This window comes from Oratosquilla oratoria, chromosome 21 (genome assembly GCF_046742065.1).
Source record: "Oratosquilla oratoria isolate Oo_2021 chromosome 21, ASM4674206v1, whole genome shotgun sequence".
NCBI lineage: Eukaryota > Metazoa > Arthropoda > Malacostraca > Stomatopoda > Squillidae > Oratosquilla > Oratosquilla oratoria.
The window spans coordinates 30,781,871-30,798,903 of NC_134797.1; the positions used below are offsets into that span (position 1 = coordinate 30,781,871).

Here is a 17,033-nt window from a genome sequence, read left to right on the forward strand (position 1 = left end):
TCTCTGTCACTTGACAGTTGACAAATTATTCAGGAATTTGAATTAATAATTATATTTATTGAGTATTTATCAAAAATAGAAATACATTCCACTGGCTATAACTCCCACAGTATAGAAAGAATGAAATATTAATACAAACTACATTCTGGAAACTTCTATAAATGATACATATCCTGTAACTAGCTATAAAACTATTCTATACGGGACGGTTATTAAATTTTCTCAACACAAAACGTATCAATTTTTTTTAGATTTTTTAAACTTGGAATAATGAGATCTACTGCTTTCTATTTGCACAATAGCAACAAATTATTTCACAGTGCACATCTATAGACAGTATTTTACAGCTATTGTTGGCTTGCCAATTACTGTAATGGTAAAAATTCAGACAAAGCTTTCAAGAATATAACAAAATATATGTACTGTACCTTGAATACACCCGTATTATTACGTTAATAACTAGGTTAAAAATTCAATCTATAAAAGTTTCTTATAATAACATAATTTTTATGTTCCTTGAATCTACTAGTATTATTACGTTAATAATGAGGTTAAAGCTAAAATCTATAGAAATTTCTTATTTGTAAACATTAAAAAAATAGGCTTTATTCATAATTATAGAACTTATAGACTACTCAATTGAAATTTGCAAATAAAAAAAATAGTAGTTTGTACTTTATATAAGTAGGGTAAACTGATATCATCTTAATGTGATGAAATGGTTGGTTAGATTAGCCTATGAGAAATATAGGTTAGAGTCCTAGACTACCCTATGAATAGAGGCAGCCTATAGTCTAGGAAAAACAAATTCGACCCTACAATTTATGGTAAAAAGAAAGGTAAATGTGGATTATAAGGTTATTTTGGGATTATCTTTTTTTTTTTTAATGAAAAATAAATCAATAAAATAAGAATAATTTTTTTCATTAATTCATTAGTTTTATCTTTTTATTTTCTTTATTCTTATCTATTTATTATTTTTTTTAAAGAACCCGATAAACAACATGTACCAAAAGAAATAGGTTTGAACTGTATATATATATATATATATATATATATATGTATGTATATATATATATATATATATATATATATATATATATATATATAATGAGTGAAGAAAGACAAGTAAAGGAGGTATGGAAGGCAGATGTGGAGGGAGTGAACATGAGGGGATGTCCTAGGATGAGATGGATGGATGGGGTGAAGGGGGCTTTGGGGAAGAGGGGAATGTCTGTTGAGGAAGGACGGGAGAGGACAGAAGACAGGGGTGAATGGAGAATGGTTGTATATGGAAGATGTTGTGATGCATGAGGTGGAATGGGGGGTGAGGTGGTGTGTGCGAGCAAAATTTTGATGCAGCCCGAAGGGATTTCTCCCCGTCCTCTTCTTTATATGGGGGGACGGAGAGGGGGGGGTCGCCGATTGAATGAAGCGGCCTTGCTGTGGATGTGCTGTGTCTTATGACACTGCTTCTGACCTAGGGCAGTGGACAGGGTACAGGGATGACCCGTCATCTAGGAGGTGCTAAGATGGGAGGGAGGGTGGAGGGGTGAGGAGTGTTTTCAGGGATGGAATGGGTGGGAATGATTTTATGCCTTTTCCTTTTTGGCTACCTCCCTAGTAAGGGGGAAAAAGCCTTGGTATATGTATGTATGTATATATATACTGTATATACACTCTCTTCATCAAAGTTTTAAAAATAATACAAACTGCTAATGATTCGCTAGGTTAGCCTATCTCATAATCAGCATTTATCATACAACAGGTAGGACCTTACAATTGGCCTAGGCTACATCACTGGGAAAAGTAGGAAACTTTGGCAAAGTAATCTAAATTGTTCTTGCATCCAATGCTTATTGTTTACCAATTCCTACAAAAGAAACATAGCCAAATCATGCAAACTGTATATCTTGTAGGTAATATTTAAGGTCCGGTAGTCACTCAATAGGCTACTATCAATAGTAGGGTTTTACAGACTATTCCGTATACCAGTATATCAATATTTGTCTTTACCAAGGTCACATTACACAATGTACAAGATTTGGCCTAAATATTTTCTTTTTACTATTATTAAGAGATTAAAAGAGGAAGGGAAGTTGATTCAAGTAGGGAAGAAAAAGTAAAAGGCAGAGATGAAAAGATGATAATGGAAGAGGAAGCGATAAGGGGAAGATGGGCAGGATATTTTAGGGAACTGTTGAATGTAGAGGAGGACAGGGAGGGAGTGGTGATAGCAGTGGCAGGCGCAAAGAAAATGACAGTGATGGGTGAGGAAAATGAGGGAAAAATAAGAAAAGATGAGGTGGAAGTAGCGATTAAAATGATGAGAGCAGGTAAGGCACCTGGGTCAGATGGGTGTCATGCGGAGTGTCTGAAGAAGGGAGGTAAAGTAATAGTAGACTGGTTAATGAGGTTGTTTATTGTGTGTCTAAGGGAGGGTAGAGTACCAGAGGACTGGAGGAGTGCATGTATAGTTCCGCTTTTCAAAGGAAAAGGGAACAAGTGTGAATGTAGTAGTTTCAGAGGGATCAGTTTGTTGAGTGTAGTTGGGAAGGCGTATGGGAGGGTTATAACTGAGAGAATTAGGAGAGGACCAGAGGAAGTAATTGGTGAGGAGCAGTGTGGGTTTAGGAGAGGTAGGGGCTGTGTGGATCAGATTTTTTTGATAAGACAGATTTGTGAGAAAGCTTTAGGAAAGGGTAAGGATGTCTTTTGGGCCTTTATGGATTTGTAAAAGGCTTATGATAGGGTAAACAGGTATTGGGGGAAAGCTGTTAAGAGCAGTCAAGAGTTTTTATGATAGTAGTAGAGCCTGTGTTAGAATCAGAAATGGAGAGAGTGAATGGTTTGAGGTAAAGGAGGGACTACGTCAGGGATGTGTCATGTCACCATGGCTGTTCAATGTGTATATGGATGGGGTAGTACGGGAGGTAAATGCAAGAGAAATGGGCAGGGGACTGGAGTTGGTTGCGGAAAATGGAGAAAAGTGTGAGGTAAGTCAGTTGTTGTTTGCTGATGACACTGCACTTGTGGCAGGGTCAGAGGAGGCATTGGGAGAGTTAGTGATTGAGTTTGGGAGGGTGTGTGATAGGAGAAAGTTGAAGGTGAATGTGGGTAAAAGTAAAGTGATGAGGTGTACAAGAGGAGAGGATGGTGGAGAGTTGGAAGTAAGTCTTAAAGGGGAGAGGCTGGAGGAAGTGGATAGTTTTAGGTACTTGGGGTCATATGTGGCTGCAAAGGGAGGAGTAGAGGTAGAGGAAAGCTGTAGATTGAGAGAAGCAAACAAATGCCTTGGGGGATTAAAAAAAATAATGAGAAATAGACATTTGGGAATTAATGCAAAGAGGAGATTGTATGAAGGGGTGATTGTGCCGACAGTGCTGTGTGGGGCAGAGACATGGAATTTGAGAGAGGCAGAGAGGAAGAGTTTAAATGTGTTTGAGATGAAATGTCTGAGAAGTATGGTGAGGGATACAAGGCTGGATAGAGTGAGAAACGAGGAAGTGAGAAGGAGAGCTGGGGTGGAAAAGGAGTTGGCTGAGAGGGCTGATGAAAGACTATTAGGATGGTTTGGACACATGGAAAGAATGGATGAAGGAAGACTGGTGAAAGGGGTATGGAAGGCAGAGATGGAGGGAGTGAATTTGAGAGGACGACCGAGGATGAGATGGATGGATGGGGTGACAGGGGCGTTGAGCAAGAGGGGAATGTCTGTGGAGCAGGGAAGGGAGGTGGCAGAAGATAAGGATGAGTGGAGAAGGGCTGTGTATAGATGATACTGTGATGAAAAGAAAGGGAAGGGATGGGAGGATGGGGGGGGTTTGGGGAGTGGGAAAGTGTGAATGATATTTTGACGCAGCCCGAAGGGACTTCTCCCCGTCCTCCGTTTTCTATGTGAGGGGACAGAGAGAGGGGGGTCGCCAATTAAGTGAAGCAGCCTTGCTGTGGATGTGCTGTGTCCTGCATTGCTTCTGACCCAGGGTGGTGGTCGGGATGCAGGGATGACCCGTCGTCCACGAGGAGCTAAGATGTGAGGGTGGAAGGGATGATGGGTGGGAGTGGGTTTATGCCTTTTGACTTGGCTACCTCCCTGGTAAGGGGGAAAAAGCCTTTTGTATATAGATAGATAGAATTATGGTTATGGGTTAAAGCATAAATATCTGGTACACTTAGGCCTAATTTGCAATTGTCTTTATAGCATAATCAGTTTTGAATTAGATTAAAATGGTTCGTGATTTTCTTTACTCTGATTTCTATTTTTCATTGCTTCACTTGTAGGCCTATTGTATTCACTAGTAACCATGATCAGTAGCCTGTTACTATTTCGTATATTTCAAACCACTAAATTTCTTTGATAAATGTATGATTTTCATATTCTGAAGTAGCTTTATTATAATCTAGCATATTTCTATTAAAGGAAAATGTGATAAAACTACTGAAACTGAAGGAAAAGAAAATTCACTGGGAGACACTGCTTCAGGCAGAATCTGCAGCTGTTTGTTTACATTAGTTAGTACTAGTAGCACACAATGCCGTCACATGGTGGCAGCACGAATTGATGTTTATTTATGTTGAAGTAAAAGCATTGCAGTATAGTACAAAATATTATATATATATATATATTGTATATATCTATATATATATATATATATATATATATATAAATATATATATATATACATATATATATATATATATATATATATATATATATATACAGTATATATATAGTTTCACTCTCCTTACAGGAAACAACTACAAATACATGACCACAAACACTTTTATCCAGACTGACAACGATAGCTTGTCAGTATTGTGTATTTTTCTTTTTTTTTATTACTGATGGATTGTTTTTTGTTTCCATCTGGAGAGACCACTTAGTGTACATATACACTGCACACACTCACTATTGCCTCCAAAAATAAAAGCAAAACCATACAAAAACTGCTAAATTGTGCAACTGGTAAAACCAAACAGGGAAACCATGTTAAAAAAATAATTTTATTGGACTTAAGGAGTCGGAGTCGGATAAAAAATTCCGACTCCGACTCCTAGTACTCTTAGAAATCCGACTCTGACTCCGACTCCAGCTAAAAACCTCCAACTCTGACTCCGCAGCCCTGATTCTAAGCCAGTTTTAAGTGGAGTTCCCCAAGACTCAGTTCTGGGGTCACTGTTATTCCTAATTTACATTAATCATACCTGCTCTCAGATTCAGTGCAACTACAAAATATATGCTGATGATCTTACATTATATTATCGTTCATCATCATCATCTGACTGTACTCAATCTCTTCCAGGCATGCAAGATAATATAGACTTATTGGCAGCTACTGCTGCTTCTTGGGGGTTGAGGTTTTCTGCCAGTAAATGTGTCCACCTCCTCTTTGCTAGACAGCTCTTTGCCCAGGCTGACGATCTCACCACTCCTATCTACACTCTTAATGGCAGTCCTATTACACAGAGCTTCTCGCATAACGATTTAGGAATTATAGTTGATAGGAAATTGAAGTTTCATCAACATATAAGAAGTACAGCTGCCAAAGCTGGGGGTATTGCCAATAATCTCTTGAAATCTACTGTCACCCGCTCGGCCAAATTCATGTCTTCTTTTTTCATCTCTGATGTTCGACCTATCTTGGACTTTGCTTCACCTATATGGAATCTAGGGTATTTGGGCCAAAGCAATCTACTGGAGTCTGCACAACACAGGTGGACAAAACAGATTACAGGATTATCTGATCTTTCCTATATTGATAGGCTATCTTCACTGGGTTTATTCTCTGTGAAAGACAGGTTGTTGCAACAAGATCTCATATTCTGTTACCACATCTTTCATGATCTTTCCATCATCTCTCCTAATGACATCTTCACCTTGTCTCCTGATGTTGGTACTAGAGGCCATAGGTTTAAAATACAAATGCAACATTCTCATTTGGAGGTTCGTAGGCAATTCTTCTCTCGTCAAATTATCCAGAAGTGGCATTCATTGCCCTTAAATATTGTTGGTGCTCCTAGCCTCCCTGTGTTCAAGTCCAGATTGAAGTCCTTTTTAGGTGAAGAATTGTTCTCATTCTAATCTTTTATCCCAGTATGTTTATTTGTTATTTATATCGAAGTGATGTCATCATAATTGTGTCATTTGTACCATCCACTGATGTGGGTAGCACTTTGGCCATCATGTGACCATACCCTATGCACATCACATGAATGTGGATGTAATCAAGATGTCAAGTGTATCACTGAACTATTTCAGCTGGGGGGGGGGGAGCAGCCTCGTGCTGGCTGCTTGTCCTCTTAGTCTTCCACTTCTTGTGCTTTTCTCTTATTCTGTTAAATATATAGAATAATCACCACAGAAAGATGCACCCAACCAGTCATTTTATAAACATGTAATAGAAGTACTGCCTGTGTAGCCTGACTGGAGCATTTGTCTTGGACTCTTGGGCCTGTCCCTCTCTGATCCAGACTGCCTAGACTTAGGGTGAAATGGCGCTACCAGGTGAGTTGGCTATGGCCTATACTCCAGAACCAAGTGTCAGTTTCAGTAATGATAGCTAGGTCAATATGAAAATGGAATTCCTGATATTTGAGCTGAAGTAGCTCTCATGGGATGGAAAAAGTCGCTATGAGTATAATGCAATTTGATTTATCCATCTAGCTGTCCTAGTTCTCGAGATATTGCATTTTGAATGGAATTAAATCGGGCCTATTTTGTCCGAGGAAATCGGGCCGAAACGTGCGGTCTGACTGATCGCCGATCAAACGTAAACAATGACGGTTTTTACTGACAGGCACAATTTTATATAAAAAATTAGCATATGGTTGCATTATTTGACCTATTTTCTATAAGATGTGTGATTTCCATGTAATTTGATCATATAATTACGTTTTTATCCTCTGCAAAATTACCCACCACAGCTACGAATACCGTAAAATTACATGAAAATCACACATTTTAAAGAAAATAATTTGAATAATTCAATTATATGCAAGGTATTACGCTAATAACCCAATAGTAACAAACTTAATAGTGTAGTTTGATCCATACCACCAGTGATCATAGATAACGGGCAGGACGAATCGTAGCTGTGGTCCGTAATAATATTACGGAGGATGAAAACGTAACTTCTCTTCGATCAAATTACATGAAAATCACACATTTTAAAGGAAATATTTAAAATAATTCAACTATAAGTCTATTACACTAATAACATAATAGTAAGAAACTTAATAGAGTGAAGTTTGGTCCATATCACCAGTGATAGATAAGATGGCGGGATGGATGTTGATGTTGTTATCCGATAATCCGACCCGATAGAAAAAAAAAACTAATTTAAACAACCAATTTCTCAGCTCTACCGTAACATACTGACTTTATTTTGGTATTAGAATAATCCACGATACTAGTAGTTTTGGTTAATTATGGTCAGTTGCCCGCACAATAAATTTGTTAGCTCATTTTTTACGTTGAAACATATACCAATTTTTGATATACTGCTGAATGCAGGCCGCCATGTTTATCTAATGTTTTTATTGACCGACATGTAACTGATGATGTGAATGTTTGAAATTTATTACGATCGTAGTAAATACACTCACGCAACATTTTTATTAATTAAATTTCCCTCGGTATGTAAATTTGGCCGTTTGAACGGCGTGCGCATAAAATGACGCGCTATTGTGCTCGTCATCGACGGTGGCGCCTCTGGTGGTGTTTGACCTACCTAGTAATGATGATGATCCATGATACTGTAAGTCAAGATCATACACATTTATTCATCAAACTATACTGTCATTCTGTTATAATTTCATTATCCATTGCCTGAATTTCTTTTACCATTATAATGGTGATTCTCCTGCCTAAAATATTAATATAACCCATCTTTTTCAACATCTAGAATAAACAATGTCAATGTTTATAAAGTTTATTCTAATTGCTATGCAGTTCATCATATTCATATCCAGTCTCACTCATGAAAAACAACTTTCTATTGTTTCACTTACTGTGGCGATATATCAAACCTAACATCTCTATCCTCCCACAGTGCTTCAGACGTCATCTTCATGAAGCAAAACAAAATATGAACTTAGCTAGTCTTGGAATGTTTGAAATGTTGCGTTGTGTTGCTAGGGTAACAACTGTTCTGCTTCTGATACCTACAATAAATGAAGTCAGCAACGCGTAAGATAGTGTTGAATTTAATTTTGATTTTCACATTATTCAATATAAAACTGTGAATTTTAGCTTTTGATTCTACATTGATTAATATGATTATAGGAATTTTGAAAACGTAATTGTTTCTTTAAAATTCAACAATACTACTGCGTATGATCAACTTCTTGCAATAACTTGAATAATCAATAGTTTTTTTTTTATTATTTTATTATAGGTTTATTCAACAATATTAAATACAATTAGACATACATATATACATTTTTTTTTTTTTTTTTACAAAATTGGTAGTTGAAAAGGGAGAGCGAGAAGCAAAGCTTATGGGGAGTTGCTCTCCCTTAAGGAAAAATAATTATTTTTATTTATTTATTTTTGTTACATGTCAGTATGGTACATACACATCTACACACATATATACACACATACACATATATACACACACACAATGACATGCGTCACGACGTCCGCTAACTCCGACCTCACGTAGAAATCGGGGGCACGAACGAGCATCGCAACTTGTGGGGGTCAGGTGAGAGGTGAGAGGTCAGGTCGATTGTTGACGGGACGATAATTGCTTAATGTGCAGATCTGGGTCACCGTGACCTGCTGGAATAGAAAAAAAAAGAGCGGCAGACTTGGGCAGTGCATGACAGTTTCTCCATGAATACAACCATGAAATGGACCTGAAGTGTTCAATATACTAATACTTATAGATTAAAGACTTTTTTAAGTATCGTTTGAATGATGATAAACATTTTGTCTTAGGTAAATCCTTTTCCAGTTTATTCCATGTGTTAACACCTATAATAGATAAGCATTGGCTTTTTTTGGTTGTTCTGTATTGAGTTTTAAAGAAGTCGTTTGTTTGCCTAGTCGCATAGCGAGTTTCGTAAGTAGAGTGAAATTTCAATATGTTTTGATTCATGTGTTTATTGTAGATTTGGTGCATAACAATGGCAGTTTTGTACTTTATTAAGTCATTGAATTTGAGTAGATTTAGTTTTTTAAATAAATTATTTGTATGTTCCAAACGACCTACATTGCAGATTATACGCAGTGCCCTTTTTTGAGAGGTAATTATGCGTTGAAGATTAGTTTGATAAGTATTACCCCAAATTTCTGAACAATAGTTTAAGTATGGTAGTAGTAGACTACAATAAATGGTACGTAGGGTATTTTCATTGAGGATATTTCTCATTTTATGCATAATTCCTAAAGTTTTGGATATCTTATTTATCACGTGATTTATATGATGTTTCCAATTAAGTTGATCGTCTAAATACACGCCTAGGAATTTACTGACGGACGCTTTTTCAATAATTTCGTTGTTTATTTTGATCGGCTTAGTACTTTCATTATTTTTGTAGAAAAACAGGTAGTTAGTTTTTGATACGTTTAAGGATAGCTTATTGGCTGAAAACCAGTTGGATAGTTGACATAATCCTTCATTAATTGTCTTGATCAGTTTGTCGGAATTTGTATCGGAGCATAGAATGGTGGTATCGTCGGCGAACAGTAGAAATTTCATAAGGTTGGATACATTTGTAATGTCATTAATGTATAGTAAGAATAGTTTGGGTCCTAGAACTGAACCTTGAGGTACTCCGCATGTAACTGGTAGAATGTGTGATCTTTCTTCCTCAATGGCCACATATTGTTTCCTGTTTTTTAGATAACTTTTTAACCAGTCATTAACTTTACCTCTTAGCCCATAGTATTCGGCCTTTCGAATTAGGATTTCATGATTTACTGTGTCAAATGCCTTTTTAAGATCAATAAATATGCCGGCTGTCTTTTTCTTTTGTTCTATATTGTTAGTTATCTCTTCAGTTAATTCCATTACTGCTGTAGACGTTGAAAGATTTCGTTGAAATCCATATTGACTATGGTAAATGACGTCATTTTTTTTTTAGAAATGAGTCAAGGCGATTTGTGAATAACTTTTCAAGAATCTTGGAAAACTGTGGTAATAGTGAAATTGGTCTATAGTTATTATAACTTGATTTGTCGGCTGATTTGAATATCGGTATTACTTTTGCTATTTTCATTGCATCTGGAAATATCCCTTGTTCAAATGATTTATTGCATATTGTCAGAAAATGATCTTTGATGATAGGCATAATTTGTTTTATGAGGTTCATATTGATTCCTGTGCAATCGAGTGATTTCTTGTTCTGCATTGATTTTACTGTGTTCATAAGTTCGTTTTCCGTGACGGGTTTTAAAAACATAGTGTTATTTATTCGGTGTTTCAAAAGTGTCTCGTAAGTTTGATGTGTTGTCTTTATTTGTTTCGCGAGGTTAAGTCCTACATGGGAGAAAAATTCATTAAATTCGTTTGCCACTTCTTTTTTAGTTTTTCCTTTTTTAATAATGTCTATGAATTCATTGGTGTTATTAATTTTGTGCCTAGTTAAGTTGTTTATTACTTCCCACGTCTTTTTTATATTACCTTTATAACCTTCAAGCAGTGTGTCATAGTATTTTTTTTCATAGTTGCGCAAAATTGTTGTAAGTTTGTTTTTGTACACTTTGTATTTGTTTTCGTCTGTCAAGGACTTGCTTTGAATAGATTTCTTGTAAAGTTGGTTTTTCTTTCGACACGCGTTCTTAAGACCGTTTGTAAACCATGGTTTTGAGTTTACGTTACGTGGTTTTATTTCTACTTCTCTCTCTGGGCAGCATTTATTTACATTACTCATGATAATGCTTACAAATTCGTTATATGATAGATTGGCATTTTCTGACTCGTAAACCTGATCCCAATTTTCTTCTTTTAAGCATTGATTTAATTTTGCAATATCTTTTTCGTCAATTTTACGTTTAAGTACAATTCTGGGTTTTGTTATGCAGTGCATTTCTTTTGGACTGATAGTGAATACCGGTAGATGGTCACTTATATCACTTATTAAGATACCACTATGAATCTCGGAGTTTACAATATTGGTGAAAATGTTATCTATCAATGTTTCACTTGTATTTGTTATTCGGGTTGGTTTATTTATCAAAGGATATATACCTAAAGAGAAAATCATATCTGTAAAGTGTCTTGTTTGTTCATGAGTCTCATACTTAAGTAAATCTATGTTGAAGTCACCACAGAGATATAGATTTTTATTTCTAAATGGAGTTATGATTTCTTCAAGCATATTTGTGAACTCATTGATGTTTGTGCCTGGCTTTCTGTAAATACTTGTTATGACGGTATTCTTTTTAGTTTTACTGAAAATCTCAACAGCTACGCAATCAAATAGGTTTTCATACGAATTAGTGGATCTATTTATTAGTTTGCATGAAATTGATTTTTTTATGAAGATAGAGACTCCGCCGCCTTTTTGGATATGTCTATTAGCACTGTAAGGAGTATAGTTTTGTAAGAAGTTTACTAGACATCCTGGGTCAATCCATGTTTCGCTTATCACTATAACGTCAAAGCTTTTATTGAGTAACTTGAGATAGTCAATTATCTGATAATTGGCGTTTAGGCTCCTTGCATTGATGTGAATTAGTGTGAAACCATCAATATCACGAAATACCGTGTCAAATTGTGTATCACTATAGTAATCGCTGTCTTTTGTTAGTTTTGAGTAAAAATTTAATTCGGGGTCAATTTGGGTATTATTGTGATTAAATATCGAAAATTCATTTTCTGATATTTTGTCTATTTCTTTATACTTCTTAATGGCGGTATATACATCTGGGTTTTTTGATGCGAGATTTGGCGCGGAAAACAAAATATTAATTTCTGTGTTTGAGATGGCATGATAGGGAAATGTTTTTGAGCAGTCTAGGCAGAACCAGTTATTGAAAATATTGGGGTTATTTTTGGCAGTATTTACGGGTATATTTGCACACATGAAATGATATAAATGTTTGCATAATGTACATTTGAGGTGATTGGTAGGGACAAGGGTATGGCATGAAGAACAATTTTTTGATATGTAAAGGCAGCAATGACTGCAACAGCTCTGTAGGGAAGAGGCCAAACGCAGAGTATGGGAGTCCAATATATTTTACGTTTCTGAAGAAGCCCTGCTGGGCGAAACGTAAAATATATTGGACTCCCATACTCTGCGTTTGGCCTCTTCCCTACAGTTTTTTGATATGTTTGTTTTAGTTTTTGTGTTAGTTGTAGTGTTCATGGTTATGTTTGTGTTAGAAGATTAAGGAATGTGAACTATTGAAATTCAACTAATTGTTCAAGATTACTTACTTGATGTACTTTTTCATCCTTGCACTTGATATACACCTTGCAGTCTCTTGTCCATGTCGAGATGATCTTCCCTTGTTTCCTCATGTCGCGTGCTGTTTTGGCAATCTCTCCGGTTCGTTTTGTCAGGTGTTCATTCACGTAGACGCCCGTCCCCTTCAATTTCTTGGCGTTTTTCAGCACGTTCACCTTCGACTTTCTTGAAACGAATCTCACGATCACATTTTGGGTACCGTCCTGTTTTCTTTTTCCCAGTGTATGGCAAGCTGATATCTCTGTGTCTCTGATCTGTATTCCCTTGTTACTTAGAGAATGGATCACTTGATTTTCTACAATGTTCTGACCACTGTTATCTGCACTATAGTCGGAGTCACCTTTCACAGCTTCCGAATACGTTTTCACAATCTTTAAACCACTGATGATTATATCTTCTCTCCTCGTGTACTGCTCTAGGTCTTCCACTCTAGCTTGGAGATTAACTACAGTCGATTTGAGATATTGTATCTCCATATGACCCAAATTTTCTGCAATAGGATATATTTGACATGGTACACTCGGAAGTTTTGTATGACAGTATGTGCAGCTACAAAAAGCATAATTCTGTTTATTTGTTTGCCTGTTTTTATATTATAATATTGTAATCGGATAAACATTTATAAAGACATATTTTTTAATTGCAACGGCGATATAAGATGCCTTAGGAACTTATTACCACTGTGGTTATCTTGAATCTAAGTCAGAAAAATATTTTGAACATGAATGTAGCACTGTTGCAGAATTAACCTATTTTTACCGTAAAGAATATTTTTTATGAGGTTACCGTCTACTATTTCTAGTTCTCTATAATGACGAGTAACAGAAAACCTGAACCCATCTTTATTGTAATGCATACCTGTCACAATACAGGACCACCAAAAATAGAACTATAAACAAATGCGTGACCCAGCTCAAGGAAACAACATTGATAAAGTATCGAGGTTGAAAGAAATGTGGGATCCCGATCTATGGCAGGTAATATTTCCAAGTGATGCATTTAAAGTTAAAATAATGGGGAGCGATATAACAAATATTAATGAACAAGATGAGGATTATGGAAAATTTATGACTGAGCCAGGTAGAACAAAGACCGGAATGGTAATTAGGAGTGAGATAGTGAAAAAAATAGAGAAGGATATGGCCAAAAGAAAGATAAAATGAAAACATTCAAGAAACAAGTGCCTTACCAAACGGTTAAGATATATGAAATTTGAAAGGAAGAGTCGAAACGCCCGATGCCGAGCTTGTTTACAAGTTGAACAAGGGTGTCAGTGTGGCAGTGTTTGAGGGTCATAAACCAACCTACCCCTCCTTCCCCCTCCCCCCAAACACACCTCGCACGCCGAGTAAACGGCTATGGACGCCTAGACTCTCCTTCTCATCCTTGCTCTTCCTTCGTCCAAGCCTCCTCCTCCCCCCCTCCCTGCTCCTCTCTCCTTCGTATCCTTCTCTTTCCGATTTCTTCTCCGAACTTTTAATCATCCTGACTTCACTGCTCATCGTGGTAAGGGCGGAAATGATAAATCTGGTACAGAGAAGTAATCTTAAATGACTTGTCTAAATCCCCGAGTGGGGCCGAAGTTGTTGTTGTTGCGAGTACGCGTGTTTTTAAGTGTCTCCAGTTCAAGAGTTCGCAATCGGTGCTTCGGTTCCTGCCGTGAATAGTGTATACACGTGAAAATTTACGACATGGCGTCAGGGATGACCGGTATGCTTTTAGCCCTGCTGGGAGCGGTCTTGCTGATCAACGTAGCTGCAAGTGGTCAACCTTCATACGTTGCAGTGGGCATTCCTGGTTACCCTACTCTCCTCTTTAACATTTTGGTGAGAGACAGAAGCTCAAGGATCTCTTTTAACCACCATACTCTGTGCCATTTCCTTCCCCCGCCTGCCTCGGCAACAGAAGGCAGTAAGTGGCGTCGGATTCGTTTAGCTAAACAAAGGGGAAGTTCTCATATAACACCGAAGAGAAAAATCAACACTTCCAAGCTTCTGGTGTCCTACGCCCTCCTTCTCTGTGGTGATATACATCCCTGTCCTGGCCCAGCTACAACGAGAGCCCCAAAACACCCATGTGTAAGCTGTCTAAAAGGAGTCCGTCACAACAGTAGAGCCATCAGCTGCAAGTCATGTGGGGAATGGGGCTCATATCAAGTGTTGTGGAATTTCTCTTGAAACCTACAATGCTGCCTTGGTGAATGAGGACATTCTCCACTTCACTTGCAATAGGTGTACACTCAAAGAACTACCAGGACCCCTCATGTCCGAAGGTGAGGATTACCCTATACCCGTTAACCCCGATCGCTGTGCCTCGCCCCAGTCAACACCTGGGGATGATTTCAACTGCTTCAACAAGCGGGGCCTCCACTTCGTGCACTTGAATGCCAGAAGCCTTCTACCTAAGATAGACGAGTTCCGTCTACTAGCGCGGCGGACCAGGGCAGCAGTCATCGGTGTCACCGAAACTTGGCTAGACAGTACCATCTCCGACTCAGAAATTGCGATACCGGGTTATAGTGTTGTGCGTAATGATAGAAAGAGGACCGGAGGAGGGGTATGTACTTTCATTTGCAATTATTTAGCATTCAACCCCCGTACAGACCTTATGAGTAACGAGGGCCTCGAAGCTGTGTGGATAGAAATACTGTTACCTAAATCGCATCCCATCTTATGTGGGGTCTGTTACAGACCACCGAAACAGATGTCTTTCTATAGCGCATTAGAATCTACCTGTTTCAATCGGGTCAATATGCATGATCAAGAATTATTATCCTAGGTGATTTTAATACGAACCTGGCAAGTAGATATAATAACCTTGTTAAGGCAATGAGGGACTTGCTAAAATCTCATGGCCTGACACAACTGATTGCCGAGCCTACTAGAATAACAGGCACATCCAGGTCCATCATATATCTTATCCTGGTCTCCTATTGTAATAAGATAACGCAGGCTGGTGCTTGTGATTATGGTCATAGTGACCACAAGCTCATATATTGTACAAGGAAAACTAGGAAGACGATTTACAACAAACACAATACAGTGAAGCTTCGTTCCACGAAGCATTACTCACGGGAACATTTTGTAGATGAACTGGGTAGGACAGACTGGTCGCCAGTATTAAATTGTACCGATGGTTATGAGGCTTGGTCTAATTTTAAGTACACATTTCTTACTATTATTGACAGAGTACCGCCTCTCAAAGAGATACGAATAAAACAGAGGACGGAACCATGGATGACAAACGAAGTACTGGGTTTAATTAGAGACAGAAACAGATTTATTGTTAGATTTAGGAAAAGTAGAAAACAGGAGGACTATAATGGCCATCTGTACTATAGGAATCAGGTGAAATATTGGAAGGAAAACACCAAAGCTGATTATTGTACTAACATGGTGAACCAGAACAAACACAATCCAAGGAAGCTTTGGCAAACTCTGAAGACCCTAGAAGTTCACACTAAGCATAGTAACAAAGCAGACAGAATAGGACTCATGATAAACGGCGAGCTTAACTCTGATAGGGACACCATAGCCAACCACTTCAACTCCTTTTTTCACAACCATAGCCACTAAACCAGTAAAATCCCTCCCAACGGGTTCTGGGAAGTTTGGGTTGGGGTACGTTCAGGAATACTATAAAGCCCACAAAGTGTTTCCAACTATATAAGTCCACTCAAGAAGAAGTGTTTAAATTACTGGCTAGCATAAGTGCCAATAAGGCTACAGGGTTAGACGACATTCCTGCGAGGTTTGTTAAGGATGGAGCCACAAATATAACTCCTCCAATAACCCACATAATAAATTTGTCTATCAGTTCAGGATTTATCCCAAGCGACATAAAAAGGGCTCGGGTAACACCTCTTTATAAGAAAAACGCAAAAACTGAGGCAGGTAACTACAGGCCTGTTTCAATTCTAGATATTATTTCTAAGGTTTTGGAACGTATCGTATACAATCAGGGAACGTAATCTACTATACGCCATGCAAACTGGTTTTAGATAGAATTACTCAACAGACACGTGCTTAATATACCTTTACGATATGGTGAAACAGGAATGCGACAGAGGTAACTACACGGGTTTAGTTTTGTTGGATCTACAAAAAGCATTTGATACAGTGGACCATGATATTTTATTAAAACAAACTTTAGGTATTAGGTGTGGCGAATATTGGCTGGTTCAAGTCCTACCTTACAGGTCGCAAACAACTTGTACAGGGAAAAGGAGCCTGCTCAGGTGAAAGAGAGATAACTTGTGGTGTACCACAAGGTTCAATTCTAGGACCGCTACTGTTCCTGGTCTATATTAACGACATGCCAGGTGCGGTGAACTGTAAGTTACTGCTATATGTAGACGACTCCGCACTAATTGTCTCAGGTAGGGACCCAGTTGAAGTAGAGGAAGCACTGAGTGTTGAACTGTCATCAGTCCAGGACTGGCTCATATATAACAGGCTGTCTTTACACCTTGGTAAAACGGAAAGTATTGTCTTCGCATCAAAACCCAACCTCAAGGAAACACCGTGATGTACAGGTTAGATGTGTGGATAATGTCTTGGAGTCAAAGCAAGAGGTAACCTATCTTGGAATCCCCTTAGATCAGTCCCTCT

At 37.8% G+C, this 17,033-nt stretch overlaps 1 protein-coding gene across 3 annotated transcripts in view; it reads right to left on the reverse strand.

Annotated features, from left to right (window-relative positions):
- BBS5 (Bardet-Biedl syndrome 5 protein) overlaps window positions 1-15,281 on the reverse strand; it is a 48,199-nt gene extending 32,918 nt beyond the window's left edge. Inside the window, exon 1 of one of the 3 annotated variants that reach the window (XM_076204621.1) lies at window positions 15,219-15,281. Coding sequence is in view for 1 of the 3 variants with exons in the window: in XM_076204619.1 (XP_076060734.1) it covers window positions 8,011-8,072 (62 nt within the window). In the remaining 2 variants the exon portion in view is untranslated. Of the gene's footprint in view, window positions 1-4,465; window positions 4,493-8,010; window positions 8,168-15,218 lie in introns of those variants that run through there. The other 2 variants (XM_076204619.1, XM_076204623.1) reach the window with 2 other exon arrangements.
- Between the last annotated feature and the right edge of the window lie 1,752 nt (window positions 15,282-17,033).